This window comes from Dromaius novaehollandiae, chromosome 5 (genome assembly GCF_036370855.1).
Source record: "Dromaius novaehollandiae isolate bDroNov1 chromosome 5, bDroNov1.hap1, whole genome shotgun sequence".
Lineage (NCBI taxonomy): Eukaryota > Metazoa > Chordata > Aves > Casuariiformes > Dromaiidae > Dromaius > Dromaius novaehollandiae.
This window is the reverse complement of record NC_088102.1, coordinates 50472406-50497538: the sequence shown is the minus strand read 5'-3', so window position 1 is coordinate 50497538 and position 25133 is coordinate 50472406. Positions and strand designations below refer to the sequence as shown.

Genomic DNA, 25133 nt, shown 5'->3' with positions numbered 1-25133 from the left:
CATTAAAGGAGGAGATGATCTCCTTGTTCCTTTATGAATGCATGGTTAGCTCGTAAGGCCTGTGGAATTTATAGGTTTGTCAATGAAGTATGAACTTCTACTGAATTTGGCATTAGGATGAGATCGTGCAACAAATACAAATAAAATTCGTAAAAAGAGGAGGTCCCTGCTCAGTGTCAGTTTTTTGTTGTCATTGTTGTTACTCTGAGAACAGATTTGGTGTACCTAATGGAGGTTTGTCAGCTTTGCGAGAGAAACAATCCAATAATTTGGAGTTTGTGGGGAGTTTGGGGCTAGTTGGCTAGAGAGGAGGCAGGGGGTGGTTGTTTTCTGGACTATACGCCAGCGTATATTTTCAGGACTATCAGAGCTCTCAGTGGACCTCAAAAGAGGCTGGCTGAATCGTTGTTAGCTGAAGCAAGATCAACTTTCTTTATGTTTATCTGCGCTGTTCTTAAAGTTCTCCGGTGATGGAGGCGTGGAGTCTCCCGAGGAAGCCTGTCCCAGTGCTTCATTAGCCCGGCCACTTAAAACGCTAAGTCTGACACAGAGGCAACACACATGGTTTAGGAGGTTGATAGTAAGTTGTGGTGCTTTGCCTTGTGGGATAAGTGGTTCAGATCCAGCCTGGCTTGTAGGGGCTGGCAGTTGGTAGGATTTTTGGTATTCAACAGGAAAAGTGGGGAAACTCTCCTAAGGACGCAAAGGGATGTTAGTCTGTCCAAGATAACATCAGAACAGTTAGATTATTAGATAAGACAAAATCAATGGGAGAATGAGTCATGGAGGCATGTGGTATTATTACCGTTCAAACAAAAAGAAAGGTAGTAACTCTCATCAATTAGATGTACATAGTATAGGTGGAGATTTGGGGTCTCATGTTATTCTTCTGGGACCCTTTCCTGCAGCTTTTGAAAGCACTGAGTTTATTTTGTTAGTCAAGGCAGGTGATATTTTGATTGTATGGTTGTTTTTGTTTGCCAACCACAACAAAATGTTTCTGTATTTGAAAATATGAGAAGCTTTCTTGCAGTGTATTTTTTTTGGCCTAAACAAACCTGATTCTTGAAGCCTTTCCTGATAGTGTCTTCAAGACATCTGCTAATTCATGTTGCTCACCACTGAACTCTGATTCATCTTTACTTTTTTGAGGTGTTAGTTTACTGTCACTGTCACTGAAGTGAGGTTTACTGTTTTTGAAGTGAAGCATTAAGCTGGATAAAATATTCCAGCAGAGGCCTTCCTAGTGCTGAGTAGTGTGGGGAGGTTGTACTCTTGTTCCCTGACTACCTGTGCCCCAGACCATTGCTGCTATTTTCAGATCATTTTGAATTTTAATCTTGTCCGGCAGGGTGCTTGCAGCCTGCCTGACAACAAATTTGGTAAGCATAGTCCCTCTCCTTTGTCATGCAGGTAGTTATCGAAGAGTGCCAGATCCAGAACTGAGCACTTTGGGCCCCTCTGGAAGAGCTTTGGCATTTTGTAGTGAACCACTGACAAACATAACCCTTGAGCAGTCCCAGTCCCCACGCCCCCATTTTCAGTGTCACATTTTCTGATCAAGTGAGATTTTAACAGGGTAGTACCAGTTTTTCTTCTTCCTGGTGTTAATGCCTTCCAGATACTTTTTTGTTTGTTTGTTTGTTGAAGACTGAGTGTCTTGTTCTGCCATCAGGAAAGCCAAAGACTTTCCAAACAGATTGTTGTCATCTCTCTTGTTGTTTTTTATGCAGTATTTCTCCTTTTAGAATATTTAAGGAAGGGGTTAGAGTTTGATTTGCAACCAAGTATCACATTTGTTAAGACCTTTGTCAAGGTGTAAACTGAACTTAGTGGACCTATTGAAGCCACTGTTTGGCAAGACTTTCTTGCTGTAAACTGAGTTTACAAAGCTTGTAGCTGGAAGGAAACATCAGCACATATCATCATTGTTTGGTATGCTTTATATCAAATCAGGATAACTTTAAATGAGGTAGCATCTTGTGATATAACATCTTGCAGGTACTTTCTCTGGTAAAACCAAGCACTTAACTCCTGTCTTGATTTGAATTGTGAATATACCCAAATCCACTCAATTTTTGTGGTCTTCCTTTCTTCTCTGCCTGCCTTTTGCTTTCTAGAAGCAGCCAGGACAGCCTATAGAGCTTTAGCCATTGGTTTCCACTGTTGCATCCCAGATCCAGTCAGTGCAGGAGTATTGGATAGGCATAAATGGATGGTGTTAAGTGTTAGGAAAAGCATTAGGTTACCTAGCAGGTCTTGTCTATCTCAGCTTTGTTTTGATTTTTATCCAATGGCTACAGCATGCTAAAGGTTTCTAAATCATTAGGACACTATATTGAGCGAGCGAAGCCATATGAACTGCTTATCGGACAGCATCTTTTGCTTTTCACAGTTCTAGAAAGAAATAGGATTCATAATAGTAATACATGAGACAGAGTAGATGGGACTTTGTACTAGCAGTTTTTCAGGAAGTGGATCCTTTAAAATACTGTCCTTGAATGATTAGACTAAATTTAAAAGCTGATTAAAAACTTACTTTACAGTATATCTAAATCACACTTAAGCTAGCAGTATTCCGTGCCAAGTATAGCTGACTCCGCAGGCTCTATAAACCCTGCACTGCATCTCTTCAAGCCTTATTATCATTCTTACGCACCAGCTGTCCATAGCGCTAATACAGTGTCTAGGAAGAAGTTAATGTGTGCATTCTAGCTGAACAGTGTGTGTGTTGTCTTACCAGCCTCTAAAATAAAAGCTGTACAAGTGCGATTCAGCTGTCTGTCCTGCACAGCATCCCACATTCAGCTTTTTCCAGGCCTTCTATTGAAATAACATACTTTTATGCAGACATGTAGATTTAGATCATCCAAGATAAATCAGCATCACTTCTGCGATGTGGTGTAATTTCGTTTCAGGGTTGATAGATGTAAAAAACCACAAGCACTTCATTTGCTGTTTTTCACTGAAATTATATTTTAATTAGTTTAATTTTTGTTTTGAGGTGTTTTTTTCCATCATAGGTGTATTAAAATAATTTCAAGGAATGTTAGCTAAGCATTTCTTAGAGGTTTAGAATCTAAACTCTCAGGGCAAGACTGAAATAGAACAGGCAAGAAGTCACTATCACCTCTGAATTTTATTTTCTTTCATACTTTCGTCTTTAAACTACTTAAGACCTTGCAAAATCAAGCTGGGTAGAGCGTGCTCCTGTGCTGGCAAAGAACAGGGAGCTGATACGATGTCCAGGCCCTTACCTGTCTCAAAGTTCTGCTACTCTAATTAACCTTTACAGAAGACAGGACTGCTCACTTGCACATAAATTTGCCAGTGTTCCCAAAGGTATTTGGTGAAGAATCCATGTGAATGTTATGCCTTTAGTTAAAGAAGTGAAAATGAAGCTGATGTTGGAGACTAACTTTGCGTCCTCTGGGTCCTGCTGGTTGAATTCACAGTTCTGTTACTTTTTCCATTAATGCATTCTTTCCCTTGAATCTCCTTGGGTTTTTTTTCTTGTTCTTATTTTTCATCCAAAGTATTTTGGAACCTATGTGATTTTGGCTGCTCTTTCAAGAAAATTAACTATGTGACTTGCCACCTCTTTCATCTTGCTGTGTTTTTTTTGGAGGGTGTGGGGGACACATCTTATGTAGGTGACTTAGACCTGCCATGACTACAGGATTAAGTACTTAATGGTTAATTATTTTTCATCTTAGATTTCAAGTATACACAATACCGCTGATTAACTAATTGTACAAAATGGATTACATAGCAACCAGGTAACCAAAATCTGGAATGAGGAGGTATTTATTTAATTTCTCTGCCATTTGTGGCTCGATCAAGGCAAGACTGGAATATCTCCTGGGAGAGTGTGGGGAAGGACCAGGTTGTGGTACAGGAGCTATGGCTAGAATCAGGGGTGCTCCCAGTTGTCACAGGTCTTGGCAAAAGCACCCAAGGGTATGTTTGTCCTAGAAAAGAATACTTTTTTTTTTTCCTCTGTCTTTGCAGCACAGTCTTGCTGTAGTTATTAAGCTTGGGCCATCATAAGTGTGTGTTTCAAAAGAGCCTTTTATGTGGTACTGCTTCATGAGACTTTTCTCTTGTAGAACAGGTTTAACTTATTGGCTGAGGGAAGGAGAGAAAAGTATAGGAAACCCCTGGAGCTTTCAGTGCATTAGGCACTGAATAGCATCTTTCTGTCATGAAGTATTCTCATGAGAAATGCATACTAACTCATTTCTTGGCAGTTTCCTTGATGGTCACAGCCCGTTTTCAAGAGAAAAAGAGGAGGCAAGCAGAAGTAACCAAACTCTTTCATTTAAAGAGGAGGACTTTATTAGAAGAATGTTCATCCTTTTTAGTTCTGTCTAGGCTTTTGTGCATGGTTTCCATGCTGACTCTGGATTAATAATCAAATTACATTAGCCTTTTGGACTATCATGTGTCCAAGAAGTGCTGCTCTGATCAATGTCAGAGTGATCCTGAATTGCAGTTTAGTAACACTTTAATTTCCTCTCTGGCCTCTATCCAGTTGCCAAGCCTGGACCTTTTGTTTCTATGCTTGATGGCAGATTTTGGCTTCGCAGGTTTTTACATTGCTGTCAAGTTAATTTTAGAACTTTAGTTGCCATGGCTACTGCTAAGTATTTCTTAGTTCTCTACTTATTTGCTCAGTTTGCTGCTTTTTTCTCTTTCTTTTTTTCCTCCCTTTTCTTTTTTACATTTAAATTGTGATTCATAAAGTGCATGGAATAATTATCCAACCTTGCAAAAGATAAAAAGGAGGGCATGTGAGAGGTGAGGCTCCTGATCTTCAGCCTGATGACTCAGCTGCTCTCTCAGCAGCTGCAAAGACTTGAAAGCACTGCTCTTGTCACACACAGTCAGGATGAGGGGTGTCAGTCTGGGGAGGAAGGCATAGGTAGCCTCCTGGGTCTGATGCACTGAACAAGACATGCTGAAATTGCTGCTAATCCTGCTGACTAATACTGTCTTAAGGTTTATCTGTGGCTCTCTGGCTAGGTGTATACGTGTAGTCTTTTGTATTGGCTTGCCTTTAAATTCTTTGGAATAATGGCCATCATCTTGTTCAGAGTCTGTACAGTACATAATACAGGGAAGTCCTGTTTCATGACTTGAGCACCAGAGTGCTACAGTAATACCAATAATGATAAAAATTTAGGGATGGATAAAAAGTTCTCCATATCAGAATCCTCTACTCAGTTTAGGCGGGCAAGGTCATGAATTTCTTTTCCGTCTTCGTAAAGAATAGGTGAAATTAGAACAGACAGTGCTACTTAGACCTCTGATTAATACTTGAAATGCTAATGCTTTTGATGAAAATATAGGTCTTGTCACTATGGAAGAGCTTGGGAGATCATCGAGAGCTGTTCTACAGACCGATAGCTCTGGGGCTGGTTTTCATCGTGGTGGAATAAGACGACACAAAATGACACTTCTGTGTATAGTTTGTGCCCCCTTTGGGAGTGACAGCAGTGCAGAGGGCAGTAACATAAAGGTTTTACGTAAACTTTTTATCACAGTATCTCAAATATTTCTCAAACGACGTTATCCAGTTTGCAGGGGGGGAACAGGGCAGGGAGCCAAGAACAGGTGTATGTATAGTGACCTAATGGGCAACAGCTAGAGCTGGGAATAGAGCCCCAGTCTGCTCCAGTGTTTTACCTGGAGGGCCACGTTGCCTACTATGGCTCTAGTTCATGGATTTTCTGGACATTCATGATTAGCATAGGATAAGAAAAGACACAAGAGAACCTGGAGCTGTCTCAAGTCTGTGCAGGTCAGCGTTGCCTGAATATGAAGCCACTGCTGTTGTAGGCATATCTGAAAGGAGCCAGGAATTTCGTCCTGCTGTTTTCCTGGACTTTCTCTGCATTCACCTACTGCCTGGTAAGCAGAGGTGTAATCATATTGTCCTTCTCCAGCTGTTCCTAAACTTAAGGTCTGTTTACTCTGTGTAGCACCTCTATTAACAAATCTGTTTTCTGTGCCTGAAATGGCGAAAGTCAAAACAGGGCAGAAGTACACTTTGAATGCAGTTGGAAACAGATCCTGGCCTCTAAACATTTAAGGCAAATATGAAGGTGCTTGGGGGAGGCAGAATAAATGAAAACTCAGTCTGGGAAATGAGCATGAGGCTCTCTGCTGTCTGGACTAGATCTTATTTGCAGCTTAAAAAAAGGGGGGGGGGAAGATAACTGTTGTTAGAAAGGGCATCACTAGAATAAAGAGCACCTTGAAAGTCCAGTGCACAAGGTCTATGTAAGGCTTGTTATGGTGGGACACAAAATCATCAAAGATGAGAAATTTAAGAAGTTTGGAGACTTAGCTGGATCCCTCAGAACTACTACAGCACAAAAAGTAAGTAGCGTGCGAAGGTTCTGCTTGTCTGTATTGGATTTTTGTCATCTTTAACCTTCTGAGCTGCAGCTCTGCTCTTTAACCGATTGGAATTTAAATGTGTTGTTACAGTAGCGTCTTTGTTGGAGATGGACCGTGACTTGTGTTCATTAAGGCTACAGATGTCTGCTCAGATTATGTATTTCAAAAGCTTTCTCTCTGATGAGCTGTGAAAAGCCAGACTTGAGCAGAGAATTTCAAAAGATAAAATAATAGCCTCTCATCCCACTGTCTGTGACAGACTTAATGCAGTTACTCTCAGATCTTTTTAAAAACTTTGAGACAGCAAATTTGTTCACAGCCAATAAGATAGCCCTCTGAGCTCAACCCGTAATGTTTCCTTTATCACTCCTTTCCTAAATTATTCACAAAGCTTTTTACACTCCAAAATCTCCAGTCTGTGAATTCAGCATTTCCCAGGTAATAAGGTTTAATAGGCATAAGTGGCATTGATAAACTGTTTATACATGGTGTGATTAGAAAACATGGATTTTTTTTTTTAAGGAAAAAAAAAAGAAAGAATAAGTACTCCATGAATTTAAGCAAAATTAGCCTGCCCACTCATTTTTTTGTGAATTGCATTTAATAGCAGAGCAGACAGGACTTTCTAAACCTGCCTAGATAATACTTGCTGCTTCTGGGAGAAGATGACTGAATTACCAAGTAATTCAGTTCAGTGACTTCTGTGATGCATAAACATTTGCAGAAAGTTATTAAAGCAGAACTAAAGAGTTGTAGCTTTTTCTTTCCAGCAAAGACTTTTCAAGTGTTGTTACATCTCATCTCCCTGTTACAATGTGCATAATACATAGATGATCCTGGCATTCATAAAGCAGTCTCAGCTAGCTACCCTTCATTCCCTTCCGTATCTCCATATGACTGTATGAAACCCAGGATATTACATCTGTGGGAAGCACTTTTTGCACCTGTGTTTTCTCCTAGTGCAAAGCTTTCCCCTGAAATTTAAAGGCTTGGATAGGACAGTGCCTTAAGACAAAGGGAGCATGTGTAACTCATTTTATTCAGCATCTTACAAGCACAGCAGAAGAGGTTAGGCACTGAGAGGGCATGGGAAAACACGCTCTAGCTGGATCTACACTAGTGATGTGTATTTCTTCTTCTACAGCTTTGCTGAGTGTGTGCTCTTGAGGAGTTAGCAAGAAGTTACTCATTGCAACATTTGCCAATACAGTAGGAAGAAGAAAAACATACTGTAAGTCTCTTGTATGCAAAGCTGTCTCATAATTGTGCTGCTTTTCTTCTAGCTGTCACCTAGAGCAGTTTTCTGGAGTGTTGTTTTGAAAGGTGACTTTTAAGGGAAGTTTGTTTCTTTTCTTTGAGTGGAAATTGTCTTCTCTAGTGCTACAAGTCCTAGATGCAAGGCCCCCAAGCAGTGATGACAGAGCAGGCTCAGACAGTGTTACTTTCGTGTTTTGCAGTTTGGGGTTTACTGACTTTGCTAGGTAAGGGAGAAGATTAAGCTCAGACTTGGTTTTACTGAGTCTAGTTTACACCACAGTGGAATGGAATACCACCGGCCTTCATTTGTGAGGCTGTTTTGCCAAGTGACCTTAAGATTTTCTTGGCCAAGAAACCTACCCATAAGGCAAGAATTTCTGTTGTAGTAGAATAGGGTGATTTGATGATAGCTGGATCTTTCTAGGCAGAACCCCGCTTTCTGGATAGGGACCCCTACATGTCAGTTCCTGTAGAGACGTAAAATTTATGCATGTTTGCAAATCCAGGGAGCTGGATTCTTTGCACGGGGAGAGAGGATGTCTCTGTGCAAAGTATTCACCATTGCTCGGTGCTCAAGGAAGAGTATATAATGGATGAACCAGGTTTCTTCCCCTTCACTGGATACATTTATACTCCTCATGCTCCATATTAGAGATACACCAGCTACTAATAGCTGAACTGATAGAGATGCTAATTTAGATCCCAGATGCGATATAGTTGTATTAGCCAGTTCACAAAGCTGCACCAATTAGCACTGTTCAATACAGTGCTAACGGCTGCATGTCTGCTTCGGAGATCTCAGCACAGAGCTGCACTCCCTAGTGTAGACGCGCCCTTAGATTGCTCTTATTCTCAGAGATACAGTGAACTAAATGGGAATAAACCTGAAAACCTGAGAAGGAATAGAGAATTACTGGTAAACAAATGATGTTTCATTAGCCATGATATTCACAGAGCTCCAAAATACCATGTTAACTGCAAACTTGCCCAAAATCTCTGTAAAATGGATAGGTTTTGTTGTTGTTGCATGACAAATAGCACAGAACTAGATAAAGCAGATGTTCTGTGTTAGACCATACTTAGGCTATTATCAGATCCCTGTTTAAGATATTCTACTTTCAACAAAATATTCCTTCTTCAGCATTCTGATAATCTGTCTGGATATATGGAGGCTTTCCATACAGGACATTTAAGAAGCTATCCTAAACAGATAACCTGAAGTGTTTTATAGAGAAGTTGGCATACAATGCACTTCTCATTTTTCTTCTTTTAATAAAGATGGAGATTATAAAGAGAAAGGACTGTGAAGCAGCACAGTGATCCCATGGGAACAAATAAGGTCTCATCAGGTCCGCAAGGACATCCTGTTCTCAGCCTTCTGCCAATGTGCGGTAACTAGTGAGCCAAGTCGAATGGAAGTTTCGTGCTATTTTACTGGGACCTTGTAATATACTTACCTTCCTTGCACTGAAGAATTGCAGGTCGTGGTATTCATCCATGGATCATTCCTTGTGAATGAATTTGTTAATGCTTGCATTAAAATGATCTGCTTGTCACTGTACTCCCCACACTGGCCCTTATCTGTCTTAGGTAACATGAATTCACCATTCTCCTGGTAAATTTGGGGAGTGTATTGGAGAAGCCGTAGCAGTGTGTGATGAGCTGTAATTAAACTTACTAATGCATGTAAATTCCTTCCCTCCCTTCTGTTCTGAGCTGCACTCTTCATGCTGACTCGGTCCACTTTACTAGCTGAGTCGGAGACCTGGTGTTGACTGGTAAAAGTGCTTTCTGCTCTCTCTCCAGCACAGTTGCATGGGGAAATGAATTTAGTAACGATCCTCCCTGAGGTCTGAGAGTAGGTATCAGGAAAGCTGTGATGATTCCCAGTGCAGCATGGCCTGCAGCAGGCCTACAAAGCAGCACTCTGGTTTTACTGAGATCATCAGTAAAATGGATTTATCTAAGAGCAACAGTGTTTTTTTGTAGCGAGTAATAGAGCCGATAATTGTGGTCTTTTTTTGGTACAGTTTTTCTTTCTCATCTCACCTCTCTTTACTAAAACATCTTTGATTTTAAAAGTGTATATTTAAAGGATTAGCAATTTTAAATCCCCTTATCTTACCCAAATAATATGGACATTATTTTTAATGATGCTGTCAAACGTGGTTTTGTGTTTCACTGTGAAAGTGAGCTACCAAAACTAAATACTGACAGAAATAACCCTAGCAGTCTGGATGCAAACCAGTGAGTGATTCAGGAAAGCGCTTCCATTCTCCCAAGCAGCGTATATATACTTCATTGTTTTGCTGCTAGAGGCTCTTAAGTGGCTCAGTTGCAGTTCTAAGTGACCAAAAAGTGTTTTCAGCTGTTAGGTGAAAGGAGGGAAAACTGTACGCTAGGATTTACTGTACCACCTTCTGCAGTAGGGAATGAAGAATTTGGATGGATGGCCCTTCTGTAATCGTGTGGATTTGGGGGGTCAGGGGGCTTGCTTTTGTTTTGTTTGTTTTACTCAGCCTTTTTTGGTTTTGCTCCAGGTAGATGAATGTCTTGTACTGTACCAGAACAGCATTTTTATTTTTGAGGCTGTAAGGAATTACAGCCTCCAGAGAAATTTCTCCCAAAAAGAAAACAGTGCTGTAAGGCTGTATGACCTTGGGAGCAGGGTGCTGGAATGGAGTCAGGAGAACATGGTCCTGTTTGTTGTTTCAGCATTGACCCAAAGTATGACCGAGTTGCATCAGTGTGTGTGCATGTGTGTCATTTTGCTTCTCTGAGCCTCTTTCCCTTTTGCATTTTTCTGTCTTTTATTGTTGTCGTGTTCCCCCCTCCCCCCCCCATACACAAGATTTCCATGCAGCTCAAGATCCAATCAAATGTCATTAGTCCACCACCTGTATGTTTCCCTGGACCCAGAGCCTGGTTAGGAATTCATTCTCCTATATCATGACTCTGGATAAATCTTACGTTTGCTTCTTTTGTAGTATTTGGTAACTTCACCAGTTCCTAAGTGCCTCCTGCAAATTACACATTGACTATATGCTCTGTGAAGTACCTCTTCTTATCTGGCCTTTCTCATCATCAGTCATCCCTGAAATACTGTTATTTAAAGTCATGCTTCTGCTCCTTTTCTGTACCACTTAATTACTATTTCCAACCATGTCAAATTGAAGCTCACTTGCATGGTCTTCTGTGGCCTCAGCCGAGCTCATTTTTGCTTCTTTCTCATCTTGTCCTGTGTGTGTGTGTGTGTGTGTGTGTGTGTGTGTGTGTGTGTGTTTGTTTGTTTGTTTGTTTGTTTTGGGGGGGGTTGTTTACCATTCACTTCCTTGTCTGCAATTTTGTCTTTTAAGCTTTCTCAGTTTTACTAATATCACATCTACCAGGCTTACATCCCTGTTTTTATCTGCAGTTCCAGCACTTTTCCTTCTTTGAATTTCTTCCAGCAGGAGCTGTTCAGATCATCAACATTCAAATAACCACCCTTAACTGAGCAGCTATGTATTTTTTTCTGCTATACTTTTGGACTGTGAGATCTCTGGAGCAGAGGATCTAGCTGCTGCCTTTTTTGAAAAGCTCCATGTAAACTTGGACTGCTCTGGAAATTATCATTAAAAGTAAAGATCAGGCCTTTTCTATCTCTGATTCTGGTATGTTTTGCCAGTTACAGCTTAAGGTACTGTACTTATGCCTTAGAACTGGTTGTTCTCAGCCATGGGGGGCGGGGGAAATTAGGAGCAATAGGTAGAGGATGTGGGAAAAATAAAGTTTGTGCACTGTCATAAGACTACTACATTGTGTGTTCTCCTCTTCCTCAGTTTCCATCTCTCCCTATTATTTGAGTGTATCTGCATCCACTGTAGGCACTTCTTGCAGCTGAAGAGGAACTGATTGATTGTCAGCCAGTCTCTGTTTTGCATGTATGTGGTTTTAATAATGTAATTTTCCACAGTCCTAAGGAAGAAAGGGGACTTGCTGGGAAGCTGGTTTGACAGCGTGTCACACAGTGCACTAGCAGAAAACAGCCTAGGTTAAGAACAGAATTTTGTATTGAAACAAATCTCAGACTTCCTTTTCTTTTTGTCTTGCAGAGGCAGGCAGTGGCCAAGATTACGTGACCTCAGAGAATCAGCTACTCTACTACCCTAGTATTACCTATGCTATCATCGGTAGCTCTGTTATTTTTGTACTTGTGGTGGCCTTTCTTGCCTTGGTTCTGCATCACCAAAGAAAACGCAACAATCTCATGACCCTGCCTGTGCATCGGCTGCAGCACCCTGTCCTGTTGTCCCGGCTGGTGGTCCTTGATCATCCACACCACTGCAGTGTCACTTACAACGTCAACAATGGGATCCAGTATGTGTCTAACCAGGCCTACCACAGACCAGTGGATTTGGACTCTCCACCATCCTATTCAGAGGCTGTGCTAGACCAAAGGTATGTACAAGAGCTAATTCTGTTTTCACCAAAGTTTAAAGCTACTGGTTGCAGCTCCTGGAATATATGCTTCTGCTTCCCAGTTATCTTTACTATTGTTTTTGACAAAGGTGTTGTGTAGCATTTCTGTCACTTGCACAAAGCCAAATTTGGGCAGTCTTTTTCATAGCTCCTCCTGCATATGATAAGTTCAGAGTGCACAGGTCTCCTTCTTGATACTGGTATTAAGGGGATTTAAGGTGAACTTCAGTCATGCTGTCTTGAATGTGTGTAGTGCATGGGGGTGGCAGGAGAATGGGAAGAAATATATCACTTCTCTAGTACTGAAATCCTGTGCTAGTCTGGAATCAAAACATGAAAATTGAATTTGCATTTATTCCAAACGACAGCTACGTTGCAAGTCTTACTATTTAAAAATCTTAGAAGTTACGACACATCTCCATGGTCAGAAGTAATCCGTCTACATTTCTTGCATCAAGAAGTCATTTAGTCCTCCTGCTCTGTCCCCTTTTTTCTTCCCCAGCAGAGGAAAAAAGACCTCTATGAAATGGAAAATACTGTTCTCATTCTAAATAGCTGAAAGTACTGTAAATTTTTATGGGTAGGTGTGGTTTGGGTCATGTTGTTTTTGTAGTTATGACACAGTTTTATTTGTAGATACTTAACCTTCAGTTTAACCTCCATCTGTAAACTCTTTCCAAGCAAAACTGCTATATTGACATCCTCCCTACATAAAAAGGGCATGGCACGAACTTTGATGATCCAGATTGTTCACTGTCACCCTGTCGGTATTCTTCGACATGAACTCTGGGATCTAAGAATCATAGTAAAAATATTTACATTCCTGTTCTCTGCTGCATTTGGCAGCAGCTTCCTTGTCTTGATGTTGACACTCAATAATAATGGTAATAGTATCTTTTCATTAGTAAGGACAACTATATGAGCAGGTCTCCAGATTGTAATCACTCCTCACCTGATCGATACCACCATCAGCAACTTTAGAGTTAATTGTTTCTAAGACCTTTTATCAATCTGCTAAACCTCTCAGTCCCTTTTTGTGTTTGCTCTGAACCAGAAGTAGTTTTCTGGAACCCAATACTCATCTTGTCTGTGCATACTTAGCACTTGCTCTGTGTGTGATATTATGACAGAAGTGGTGATTTGTCTTATGAAGAATTCAGTTCATTTATTTATAGACCGGAAACCATTAATCTCTGTCACTTAATGGAGGTTTTCTCAGAGCTTTCCTGTGTTCACATCATTATCTAAAGGTGTAAATCCACCTTATTTCTTTTAATGTGCGTTCTCAGATTGTGTACATGTTATTCAGGAAAAATTCTTGTGGCTGCCTTTGAGGGAAAGCTGAGGTTTGGCAGTGCATACCCATGAAATTTGTAATGTCAAATTTTGTAATGTAGAATATAATTAGCTACATTGCGTCTTGACCAGAAATCTTGCCACTTGGTGGTAGTGGTGTGGATGTTTTGGAATGACCTGAATAATGTAGGTAGGGCTCTTTGAGATCCCCTAATTAAAAAAAAAAAAAAAAAAAAAAAAAAAAAAAAAATCCAAGAAATACTGTTCATGGTGTTCATAACTGAAAAACTGTGTACTTGCTTCCATATGGCTGTCCAGAGTAACCTCTTACTATCTTGTGTGTCTTACAGCAGACCACCTTGGTTTGACCTTCCTCCACCCCCTTATTGTTCTGAATCTGAATCCCCTAACCAGCCAGACCTTCCTCCTTACCGGTCTCGGACGGGGAGCTTGGTGAGCACAGATGCCGCTGTGGCAGGAAGCCCTCTGGGCATCGAGGGCGGTCAGACAGGTGGTGTCCATGACAGTGTGGACTGCTGCAGAACTCTCCTCGAGAGGACAGCCGGCCAGAGTGATTCTCTGGTCAACCCTCTTGCTGAAAGAGAAGGGTAACTGTCCTGCTATTTGGCATGGACAGGAAGGGATTTACTGTTTTCAAGTCTGTATGGGTTAATCTGCAGTTAATTAGTTTCAGGTGGACACGTGCCTGACTGATGATTTGATTTGAATCCAAGCTTCATTAATAATTGGATTCACCATTTTGGGCTTAATGAAGACCAGAGTTTTGAGAACTAAATTTAGAATCACATCAGCTCTCCACAAAATTCCTGCAAGCAGGTTCCGTTTTAGACCAGTAAAAAGCAGTGGTGCTATGTTGAAGATCTGGTCTAATATATTTCTGGGAATATTTACTGTATATGAATGTATATATGTGCATGTATAATATATGCAGATTTTGCAGACAAAAACTATGCCAGAAGAACTCTTTTTTCCAGACTGGCTCTTGTCCTGCCTACATGTGAGTCATTTTTTCTCACTGCCTGGTGCCAACAGGTGGTCACTGAAGCACCAGAGAGACAGTCTTTCTGCTTGGAGGTCAGATGCCCAATGCTAACCCACTGGCAGTGCTCAAATTGCAGAGAATGTCCCACTTGACTCTTCTCTCCCCGAGTTGGAACATTATCACTGTGAATGTAATTTTCAAAGTTTTTAAGCTTGAGAGGATGCAACAAGTCTCTGAGCAAATAAGTTTTATTTTTCCCAAATGCTAGTAACTAGGCTAAATTAGCATGGATTTTCTCAGGAATACCGTAAAGGTTGGCTCGCCTGTCAAACTTCCAGGCTTTACACGGAGGCACTGAAGCTTCTCAACAAACCAGCGCAAGACTTCTTTTCAAGCATGGCAAAACAACATTGCTCCTTGTTTCTTCTGAAAAATAGAAGAACTATTTCAGCTAAAACTTGAACACCAAAACCAGCCTGAGGCAAACACCCATCGTGGAAAACTTCAGTGTGAATGACTAGCTTGTTATTGCTGTAAATAATTGAAAGGAGGTCATGTAGTGAAAGGTGTTGGGCTGTGTGTTTGTCAGAGCTGTCTACAGTGCATATACAGACATGCATGGATACATGTTTAATACTGTGTGTGTGCAAATAGCATATTGCATAGTTTTAGTTATATTTGTACCTGCAGAACTCTAAAATTTCTATTTTTGTCATATACAGATCTCATTCTTTTATACAGAATTTGCCATTATTCATGTTCATTTGGTTGAAATCAAGTTTCTGCATAAAGAAGGAAGTATTTTTATCTTTTATTTTCTATCATAATTCTTGGAGTGTTCTCATGTGAAATATGTTTCAGTGCACAGTATTGAATGACCCTTGTGAAAGCAACTCGGATATAAAGGTATTCAGAGTGGCAAGAAAGAAGGTAAGTTGTGAATTTAGATGCCACTGTGTTGCTGTGCTTGTACATATATACATATATATAGAAAGGAGTACAATGTCTTTCTCTTGTCCAGGGAGAAATTGGCCTTGAAAATTATTTGTATTTGCCTATTAGACACATTTCCCACTTCTCTTCCTCCATATAATGAACAGTGTCGTCATACAGGCTTTGCAGGAAGGAAGCCAATCTGCCCCCAGTGCCTTCCCTTTTCTCCTTCACCATCTTTCTAAGGCAGTCTCTTTCCCCCAAAGGTTATGTGCTCAGAACTCAAGACTGAGCTGGGTGTGGGTAGGGGATTGCCTCAAGTTAGGTCTCAGTTCCCACACACGCAACTGAATTGGTTCAGTGCTGTGTTGCTCATCTCTGCATCTGGAGGCCGCTGCTGTGAGAGGCAGGGGCCAGGTGGATTTTGCAAGCCTAGGTCATTCTAACAGCTGATACGGTAGGGAACACTGCAGCACTCTAATGTTAATGGTCTTTGCTTACTCTGGAAGCAAACTATCAGCAGCCTTTCCTTTATAGGTTTAGCAGCCTATCCTGAGGTGTATTGGTGAAGATGCTGGTAAGTACTTGTAAAGCCGTTTACAAGATTGGGTCAGATTCCCTCCCTCCTTAGTGGGAGCTCAAGCAATGTGCTTATGCCATCTTGCACACAGCACAATTTGGCTGATGAAGTACTCACTCCATACAACCTGATAGGCAGACCGTTGTCGTCGTCACATGGCAGATAGTTATTCTTTATTTTACAAGTAGGTTAAACTCAGGCATATAACTGAGTTAATAGGGAGGCTGGGTGCTGAGGTGTGTCCTGTGAGCATTAGGCCCTGCTGGCCGGCTTTCCTTAAGAGTCTGCACAGCCTTCTGTAACAGAGCTACATAATACAGTATCAGAATTACCCTTAACATTTTTGTATTGCTATTTTTAAAACATTATTTTATACTTTAAGCTATAAAAGAGTTCACAGTGGTTTCATTAGACATGCTTTTGTTTTGGGTGCTGGTTTTTTTAAGCAGCCTGCAGCTGTATTAGCAAAACTAAGTCACTGTGTCCAGTGTAACTTTCATGGTACGTATTCCTCATGCAAGCCTTCCGGGGGGACTGCCTTTCACCCACGTCGTCTAAGACACCAGGGTATGTGTAAACCAAATATGCATTTGCCTGTGGCATCTGCAAAACACTGCCTTGCATTGTTCAGTAGGAAAAAAGGGGACCTAGCCTGCCCCTTTGGCATTCTGTGTCAGTCACTGTCATGTATGTACATATATATATATATACATATATATATATATATATAAAAATACTCTTTCAGGTTGTGTATATTCATGTAACTTTTGCATTAAGATAATCCCTTTGGACTTTACCAAAAAAAACCCCCCAAACTCTAAATAGTACGACATTTTCCCTTCCAGCTAAGGGTGTATTTATCTTTGTATAGGAAAATTCTGGGTTTTTTTGAGAATGGGAGTTCTAAAAGGAAATTGTGCCTTTCTGATTGAATGTTGACTGGGGGAGGGGGAAGGGGGCTGGTAACGGGATTTCTGGAGGGTGTTGCATATCGTTGTGTGGAGATCCAAAAAGAGAAACAAATCTTGTCTTCCTTTTTGTTGTTACTTACGGGGACCGTTGAACTTTGTGGAGTACAGAAGTTAGTATCTGCCTCCAAAAACATGCTAAAACTTGATGGAGCATATTTATCTTGCTGCAGTTTTCTGGTATGTAGAACAGATTTGCTAGCCAGTTTATTTAGAAAATGCTGTACTATCACACAGGAATTGTTTATAACATGTCACTTTCCAGTAGTGTTAATACAGCGTTATACTGCATTATTCAGTGGAATCTGTGGAAAAGGGTGGTAGCAACAACTGTGCTGATGGAATTAAATATTTAATTGAAAAACCTGCAGTTCCTTGATCTTCAGCTTCTAAGGCTGAAGTTAGATGTTCATGAAATACCATGCAGTAGGCTCTCTTTTCAGTAAGTTGCTGAGAAAGTTGGAATTGATCCTTCTATTGTTCGCAGCTGCTCTTAACCTTTTAGTTTGAGGTGTCTCCTCCAGGAGCTTTCCTTTGTACCTAATACTTAAACAAATGCTTATTTTTTTTAAAAGACCTATTCTTATGGAATTAAAACTGATGAAAGTTTTCCTCCTGGACCAAATTCTGATTCTACGTCTGTAGTGAATCGTGACCACAGTAATGCATAGTTCTGCTCAGAGCAGGTATTAATATATTTGGGTTCAACAAAACAATTTGAAGAGATGACTGCTTGAGATAAATAAAGGAATTGGGCTTAGCCTATTAGAAATGAGATTTGAGTTGTTTAAAAAAAAAATCAGAAGTTTTGAGTGTCAGTAACCTTTACTGAACTCAGCAAATGCTGTGTATTTTAAAATATTTTTAAAATTAGGCCATTAGTGAATGCAGTTGATAATAAACTGAAGTTACTTATAAGGCAAATTACAATTTACCTCTGGTATTGTGCTAATGGAAAACTGGCAGTAATGCTTTTAAAAGAGAGCCTGTGAATAATTTTCTCTGCTGTTGTCTACAGTGACACACACAACACTGACTGCATCGCGATTTTTAAATAACTGCATTCGTTCTTCTCCTTTTAAGTCAAATCAGTTTTATTTACACCACTTCACTTTGATACAGCTGATAGGGCCCTTGTGATGGATTTAGGAGCTGGGTGGAGGAATGAGACGATGACTCTTATTTTAATTAATGCAGTAGCTTGTTAATCTTGTGTGCTTTACTTTTTAGACATCTTAAAGACAAATGGTTTTAGTAGATAAGAAAAAACTATTAATGATGAAAAGGACAGAGGGACACTGATTCTGAATTTAGTTTTTAATGAATATTTAAAATTGTTTAAATAACGGAGGAAATTTAATGCTGTATTTTTAAAGTGGTGATCAAATGGCAAGTACTGTTTTTTTTAACTATTGCTTGTCAGAAGCTACTTTGCATATAATGCCTGAAACTGAAATTGTAAGACAAGTGCTTTTCTCGCTGTTTGTGCTAGATCTGAAATACTTTATATTAACACAAGGCTATATCAAACTCATGGACTAAAATATGTGACTGCAGAAAGAATTTGAATACCATGCAGGGTTCCACCTGAATGTATCCCACTGTAGGACTGTGGCCTTTGTTCATCCTTTTGTTTATTCCTGATTCCAGGTTTTTTTCAACTTGAAATTGAGACGTTATGTAAGAGCTCTAAGGGAGGCTGCATGTTGAAACCCAACCTTGTCTTAAACTTTTGTAAACTGGAAATCTTCAAAAATGTATTCTGTATTGCTGAATAAAGTTGACATTTTACTACTGTTCACAAAAGAGGATGTCCCCCATCATGTGCAGTCTCCGTTGTTTTAATAGTATAGCCTCCTACATTAGGCTTCTTACAGCTTCTCGTGTTCAATATTAAGCTTTGTTAAATTTGTGTGGGTCTTAAACAGTGTTCAAAAAAAAAAAAAAGTAATAATGGAAAGACGTGCACATGCATATAAAAATACATTGGTGTATATGTCTATATATACTTCTGCAAATGAAGATTGCCTTGTTTCTTAATTTTTCTTTTTTATTCTCCCATTTGGCTTGTGCTATCTGAAACAAGGCATCTGAAGCAATCCTGTTTTGTTGTTGTTTGCATTGTAGCGAAGCTCCAGAGACTTCAGCAGAGAACAACACTGTGTTGGGTGCTGCAGATGGATTTACTAGTAGAGCTAAAGGGCTTTTGGTTCCCCCAAGCATTAGCTTGTATGTCCCTCGTCCTGCCTGCAGCTTTTCCCCCAACTTACTTTCCCAGCACAACATCCCTGTTTATCTCCAGCTCACGATGCACGTGCCAGGCATGTGAGCCACAATCAAGTTGAGATGCTTTGTGGAGGGTGTGTGTCTGGCTGAAGTCCCATGTCTAGGCTCTTCCCCCAGCTCATGCCTGATACAGGCACCACCGTTCTGACCCTCACTCGGCTTTGGCATCCTTCCAGCAAATTTACCTCTGGGCCATGACCACTGCTCCTGTTTAGATACGTGATTAGAGACAGTCCTCTCACTCAAAGGGCTAGTGTTAAGAAATACCCTTTGTGAAGTTATTTTTGAAGACCAGGAAAAATAGGTCCAAATATTATATCTAAATATTTCTAGAAATCTAGAAAAGTATATAGGGATTGACATACTTTACTTCCATGGCTCCTCTCCACTTGCTACTTTAGCTTATTGCAAAGGCTTGTCAGATTTATCATTATCCTGGTTAATTAAGTCACGTACCCTCACCCGAATACTCAGACAGTAAGCTTTGTTTGATGCTGGCAAACTGCCCCAAAATAAATAGCTGCGGATTCAGAATTCACCCCGCCATCAAAGGGAAAAGGATCTGTTGACACTGCCACAATGCATTCGCTGCAGGAGGGAGAGCGCTGGAGTCTCAGAGCTGGTGCACTCAGTCATGTCCCAGCATGGGCTAAGCTTGAGAAATGTTGATCCAGAAGACAGCCGCTTATGAAAACAAATAGCATACTCTCCAGCTAAGCTTCCTGGTTAATCACTTTTATTCTCTCTGCTTCCAGTTTATTTTAAGATCTTAATTTTTACGCCTTAAAAATTAAATGTGCATTTTGTTTCAGCAGTTATTTCTAAGCACGACATATTTCCTTGCTGATTGGTAAGCAGCCTCCTGATTGCTCAGCCTCAGTTATCTATCAGTCAAAGAGCTAAGAGGGTTTTCACTTTTGGGGGAGCTATAGTCCAAAATGATGTGCTGTTATTAGTTGAAGTAAAGGCATCTTCATGTGGAAATTCGCAGCTCTTCAAGCATGCTTTTCACGGTAAAGTTTGGGGTATGCATATTGCATAAAGCACTTTGGGAAAGTACTGGACTGATCTCTCTGGGAAGTTAAGTTTTCTATTTATCCACAAAACATAGTATGAATAGTGACACTGAAATTTGATTCTCCACTTCCCAAATCCCGCCAAATCCATTCCTTATGGCTGTATGGAGGGCACTGCTGCAGATGCATAGGTCGTGCAGTTTCTGTGGCCCATCCAGTCCTTAGCATTTCTGTGGGAATGGGTGCAAAGTGGTTCAGTGGTACAGTTGTTTTGGTGCTGGATCCTGTGCAGGAGACCCTTTTTTACTGAGAACTGATTTGAGACTATCAAATCCTGTATTCTGCCCAACAGCTGCCATATGGTAAGTACTTTTGTTAGTAGGTCACCTAAGATTAATTCATAACACTAACCTTTAGATAAAAAGTTTCATATCCCATGACTTGATATCACAGCCTGAAACTCCTTTCAGTTTAAACCATGGCCATTTCTCAGCACCAAAGTGCAAGCATCTTCGTTGGTGTAAAAACAATAGGGTTGATAGTCCCGTCTGACCCAAAGCAGCTCACTTCTAGAACAGCAAACTGGCAATGTCAGTTTGATTGAATGAATGAATGAATGGTCTGTTGCATTTATTTGCAATACCTGGTGTTTCATTGACAAATGTGAGTAATGTTGTGGCACAGAGATGAAGTATGATGTTTTATTTGACAGAGTAGATTTCTCTTCTCATTTGTTTATGACAGAGCTATCTTAGAGAATGCTCTTTTTCCCAGCAATGCACTCAAAGTAGCACTTGCTTGTATAGATGTTGAAGGACGAAATTGAAGTTTTGTTCGATATAGATACAACCCTTTAGTAGGTGGAGTTGAGGGCTTTTGTTTGTTTTGGTTGGTTGGTTGAAGTGTTACTATGCATGGATGTGTTTAAAGGAGCAAACTTACATTTTTTCCCATTACAAATTAGAACTTCATCTCCTGTGACTGCTGAATATGCAATGGGAGGCACAGTGTGAAGTGTATTGCCCGGTACGTTCTAGGGAGAAACTGTATTCTTCATCTGGCTGCTGCTCTTGTTTGGGCAAAGCGTGTGGACCCAGAACTGCAGCTGGCAACTGAGACGATACTGATTCAGGTCACAATGGGGTAGCAGTTACATTTGAGAGGATTCCTTGATGACAGAGGTGACTGCCTTTCCAATGAATTGTTCTATACAGAATTATTTCCTTTTTCTGTTTTTAATGAGTCCACACTTTCTAACTTGGGTTTTGTTCCTTTATTGCACCTGTTAAACCCAAAGAAGAAATATTTAAATGCTGTGCAATACCCATGCTTGCAAACTACAGAGGCATTGTAGATATTTTGCTCTTCTTTTGCTATTTCTGTTTACCTAAATATAATGCAAAGCCAAGCAGCAAAATTTTCGATGCATGCGTCACTGTATTTATTGCTATCCCTTGGCATTCTGTGCTGAGTGGAGGAGTTAGCAGAACTGATGAATTATCCAGAGTGGATTTGGAAAATGCTCTGCTTCAGAAATAATGGCTCTGGCTTAAGTATCTTCTTTCATGATGTCCTGTTCGATATGCTAGTTAAGATACAGATTACGTGATATAAAAATCATACCTGAGCTTCTACCGGGGGCAACCTGCCCATCTGAGAGCTGCAGGAGATCTTTATTAGTGAAGCCAGTCTCTAGGAGCCTGCTGCAGAGGGCCATCGCTAGCAATTCCTGCGCCATGAGCCCAGAGGGGCTTGGTGCTGCTGCAGCAGTCACGGCTGAAAGCAATGGCCATTTCGGTTTCTGTAACACGACTGGTCTGTCTGATATCTCAAGTCTGTGAAAATAATTCTGGACTGATTGTCACCTTCCTTCAGAAAACTAGTTAGAAATCCTCTGGCTGCTTAATTGAAGTCATGTTTCTCAAGCAGCTAACTGTTCTTTTTACTCTTCTCTTAACAACCAAATTCTTTATTTCTTTTATCGGTTGCGGGGGTGGGGGGAAGACTTGCACTTTTTGTAAGCAAGGACAATTGTAACATGGAGAGACATCAAGATTAGTTTTAGGAATAACAGAATCTGCATTTTCTGAGATCCAGCCTCTGGACCATTGGGTAACACTGTCTTATTCATCCATTTATAATCTTTTAAATCCATTCAAATTTACAGAAGTAAATTTGAAGTGAAAAAAAATGTTACTTGCAGATTTAAGAAGAAAAGACAGAGGGAAGTCCTGAGCTGCAGAAAACAGTTTCTAGTTCTCTTCCTTTTTGTAAAAATGGTCAAAAATTAGGGCACTGATAGAATAATAGAGACAAAGATTTGTATTCCATGGTTTATTTTTCTCTAACCTCTAGGTACTTGTCTGCCTTATTTATACTTGCAGACTTACTGAAATAGTTATTCTGTGCTAACTCTTTGGAGGCCTCTGTTCTGCAGTAAGTTTCTAGGCTGGGACTTAATCTAGTGTAGGTATTTCTGTAGGTTTCCGAAGGTTAACAACTTTGTAGACTGTAAATGTCTCCCAGAAGGGAGCCAGGGTGTGTTGAAATTGGCTTGCCATAGGTGATAACGGTTTAAAGTTGCAAACTACAATGGGAGTGAGAGGGGTAGAGGTACAGGTGAGGGGGCTGTAGGAAAACTTTATCAGAAGACTAAAGCCAAGATATTTTGCTTTATACTGTTCGGAAAGGAGGGGGAGGAAGTAGGAGGGAGAAATGTTGTTTTGCCCCTAAACATAGTAGGTAGCCCAAAGTGATATGTGGAACTACAGAGAGAAGAGAGCAACCTGTCTGCCTTTTATGCTGGCATTTGAAAAATGAGCTCAGGATAGTGCTTTGAAGGGTGGCCTGGTAATACTATTAAAAAAAAAAAAAAAAAGAAGTCTCCACTTTCATTTCTTGATATCAGTATCAAGAATTAGATGACTAACGTGGGGGGAAAAGTGGTTTGAAATGATTTTGGGATGGTTTTTCTTCCTTTGAAAATTTGGGCGAAGTTAATTATGGAATGGCAGCGATGTCTGATCTGAAGCAGGCTCTTTCATCTCACCTCCTGCTTTTAAAATAGCTGTGTTATTATCTCTGCTTTGAGGAAGAGGGGGCAGGGGGGAGAACGCCCTGGTGCTCTCATGGCCTGGCGGTCTCTAGATGAATGAAATGCCTTGTAAGATCCGAGGCCATTAAAGATTGCAAGCAAAGAATTATAAGACTTTAGGAGGTAATTTCCCATGATGAAGATGACTGGAGGAAGACGAAAAATCTGTGGTCTGTGAAAGACAAAGAAAAAACATAAAAAATTAATGAGCCCAATTATTTTAATACTGTCCAAAATATGTTCTGTTTAAAGGAAAGTGGAGGCAGACATAGAACTTAGAGATATGATTGGTGTTTCCCCTAATCTCCGCTGATAGTCTCAGTCATACAAATGCTGATATTAACCCTTCTCTTCATTAATCACGCCTAAGTTACAACTATTAATCATTATTAAGAGCCTGCCACTGTGCTGATAGCATTTTTTGTACTAATCTAATAAAGTAAGCAGAGAGGAGCTCAATTTCCGATATAGGCTACATGTAATAGAGAGAAGCACGTACTGTACGCAGCAATATGGGCTTTAAGCATGTGCTTAAAGCTGTAAACAGAAGGTGTGCTATGACATTGAGATAGCTGTCCTCATGCAAAATCCCAGAAGGACAAGGCACTGGCTGGGGAAAGAGGTAAGAAGGGAGCTGAGGGACTTATAACTTTGATGCCTGCTAATTACACCAAAGTAGAAACGACCTTTGCCTTTGGTTTTCCTGGGGGTGTGCATATGCCATGTGTGTAGCATGATCCCAGTGAGCTTGAGAGCTGAAATCAATATTGCTGTATCAGGGTGGATACCATTAGGCTGCTGGGTAATGAGGCTTATAAACCCAGGCAGAGCTACACCAGTGCACAGGTTAATATTGCTGTATGGTGTGCTGGGTAGGTACATCAGCATATTCACAGGTTACCCATTATTTCTAAGTGACATAAAATTTGACTGGGTAGGCACACTCTAGGATTTCACATTCTTTTGAAGAAATAGACACTTCTTTTCAGTGGAAGCAGACTCTTAACTGAGCCTGTGCACTCACTGTTAACTCGTGGTTCATCTGTTGTCCCACTGAGCTTTGTTGAGTTGACTTTTGGTGGTGGCTTTGACCTGCTGTTTTACTTCTGACTTAAGAAAGCATTTAGTAGTTAATCATATCTAGGATTTTTATTTTTCAGGTCACTGAGACTAGAGCAGTGTGAGGGGGAGATATTGGATTGCTAGCTATTTTCAAGATGAGGGCTTTGGGCTGTAGCCTTCTTCTGGTGCATACGTGATTGAGCATGGTAGGTGACCATGGCAGCCCTAGGAGTCTGAAAGCCCTTAGCCATATGGGACTCAAGCATCCTCATAAGCAAAAGCAACACAGTGCATATTTACCAAATGAACTGTGACGGATCCCAGGGGAAAGGGTAGGAAACAAAGGGGGAGGGTAAATAGTACTTAAGTAACATTAGGGCTCTAAGATCAGCTAACAAAATCTCAGCTCTGATATTTTGCTCTTAAACATGGTACGTTATCCTGAACTGAGCTTCGTGTTGTGTTCTTTGAACAGTGGCTGATTCCACACCATGAACCAAGCAGAGGCTGAAGAACGGTCTCCAAGAGGCCCTGGGGAGCTTTCCCCCACGACTTTGAGCTGCTAGAGAGATGTCATTGGGTTCGTCTGCCCTCATCTCTGCTTAGACTGAGAGTTTATTAGGATGCCCTGAAGAATTTCTTGTTTTGTTTGGGCCTATGGTTAGATCTCTTCTGTCGACTTTGTGTTATTTTGCCCTTTGGTGAAGATCTAGTGCATCTGCGTATGCTCTCAGTTTGAGGACTGTGTTCTGCCTTTGCAGTCTTTTTTCAT

General features: G+C 40.5%; 1 protein-coding gene across 4 annotated transcripts in view; it reads left to right on the top strand.

Annotated features, from left to right (window-relative positions):
• Positions 1–18709, top strand: part of LDLRAD3 (low density lipoprotein receptor class A domain containing 3) — a 117920-nt gene extending 99211 nt beyond the window's left edge. For all 4 annotated transcript variants that reach the window (XM_064512777.1, XM_064512776.1, XM_064512778.1 and 1 more), the window contains exons 5-6: positions 11757–12102; positions 13770–18709. In XM_064512777.1, the coding sequence (XP_064368847.1) occupies positions 11757–12102; positions 13770–14031 (608 nt within the window). In that variant the 3' untranslated portion in view covers positions 14032–18709. The remainder of the gene's footprint in view (positions 1–11756; positions 12103–13769) is intronic.
• The last annotated feature ends 6424 nt before the right edge of the window (positions 18710–25133 follow it).